A 1637-nucleotide genomic window follows, 5' to 3' on the forward strand; every position below is an offset into this window, starting at 1 on the left:
CCCCCAGGTTCTGCCCCTTCTACAAGACAGTGGGGATGCTGCACAACATCGTCACCTTCTATGAGCTCGCCCGACATGCCGTGGAGACCACTGGGGCTGGCGAGCGTCGTATCACTTGGGCAACCATCCGTGAGAACCTTGGGGACATCCTATACCGGCTGAGTGCCATGAAGTTCATGGTAGGAATTAGAAGGGGTTGGGGAGACCTATAGGGGTTAGGAGGTCACTTATAGGGAGTCAGGGGACACACAGAGTGACACTGATGCTGCTCCCCCCAGGACCCGGTGAAGGATGGCGAAGCCAACATCACGGCCGCCTTTGCGCAGCTCAACGAGGAGATGCAGGCAGCCTTCCGCAACCTGGAGGACTGAGGGTCCCCCATGAACCCCTCGCTCCAATAACCCCCTCACCCCAATAAACCCCCACCCCAACAAAGCTCCTCCCACCCCATAATCCCCCCCACCCCAATAAACCTTCTGCCACCGCATAACGCCCTCCAAACACACTTCTCTCCCCCCCTCCCCACCAAATCCTCCAGGTGTGATATTCAATGAGCGGACAGCAGCAACTGCCCCCCCCCCGCCCCTTCTCTCCGGGGGGGTTTGGGGACAGGGAGGGGATAGCGTGGGGGTTAAGTTCTGAGTGATGCGGGTTTGTCTGGGGCCGTGGGGACCAAATAAAGGGCTGAGAGCCGTCATGTCACCACCCGCAAGAGTTGGGGGGACAGCATCCGCAGTGGGAATGTCCCCACAGCACTGTCTGTCCTCCTGTTGGGGTCAGTCCCCAAATCAGGGAACGTCCCCATGTCAGGGAGCATCTGGGTTTGTCCTCAAGTCAGGGAATGTTGGACCCTGTCCCCATGACTGGGTTTGTCCCCATGTCACTGTTTGTCCCCACATTGCAGTTTATCTCCAGCTCAGGGAATGTCCCCCAGGGTTGGGTTTCATACCTATGTCGGGGTCTGTCCCCAGGGTCCCATTTGTCTTCATGTCACGGTCTGTCCCCACGTTGGTAAGCAATTCTTTTTTTGTTTACCTGATTGTGACCTGTTCCTTTCATGAGTAATTTAAACTGGTTTAAAGCAGCTATGTCTGCTATTGCCTTTCTCTACAACATTCTTTGCCAAAATGCACAAGTACAAGCACGATCATTTTTTATAGATATTCATAAGCATTTAGCACAGGTTTCCTGAGTTTGGAGAAGTTTTCCTTTGTTTGCTTCGTTTTTGTTCTTTTTTTTTTTTTTCCTTACCTGCTCTTCTAACTTTGTGTTCTTCCCATGTAATCAGAGAACGGATCGCTAGGGTCTGTGCTGCGGCCCTGCGTCAATCCCATAGGAGAAGGTCTTTCCGCGGTCTCTCCTGTCACCGTGTGGCCAATATACGGAACTGACTTAGGGTGTGTTGTTTGGGCCGGCAGGCAGCACGGCGCATGCGCGCCGGAAAGCGGAAGTGGCGTGTCTACGTTCTGACCGCTCTGCGCAGCTAATCCGCCAATCTCTATTGTGATTAGTCCTCCAGGCAGTAGCGCGCGTGCGCGCCGAAAAGCGGAAGTGGCGTGTCTACGTTCTGACCGCTCTGCGCAGCTAATCCGCCAATCTCTATTGTGATTGGTCCTCCAGGCAGTAGCGCGCGTGCG

The 1637-nt window shown here is 54.6% G+C and overlaps 1 protein-coding gene across 3 annotated transcripts in view; it reads left to right on the top strand.

The window, feature by feature from the left end:
- LOC110387806 (V-type proton ATPase catalytic subunit A-like) overlaps window positions 1-1163 on the top strand; it is a 16608-nt gene extending 15445 nt beyond the window's left edge. Inside the window, exons 13-14 of one of the 3 annotated variants that reach the window (XR_002432732.1) lie at window positions 31-179; window positions 279-1163. Coding sequence is in view for 2 of the 3 variants with exons in the window: in XM_021376408.1 (XP_021232083.1) it covers window positions 8-179; window positions 279-371 (265 nt within the window). In the remaining variant the exon portion in view is untranslated. Of the gene's footprint in view, window positions 1-7; window positions 180-278 lie in introns of all 3 variants that reach the window. The other 2 variants (XM_021376408.1, XM_021376410.1) reach the window with 2 other exon arrangements.

This window comes from Numida meleagris, chromosome 24, assembly GCF_002078875.1.
Source record: "Numida meleagris isolate 19003 breed g44 Domestic line chromosome 24, NumMel1.0, whole genome shotgun sequence".
Classification (NCBI taxonomy): domain Eukaryota; kingdom Metazoa; phylum Chordata; class Aves; order Galliformes; family Numididae; genus Numida; species Numida meleagris.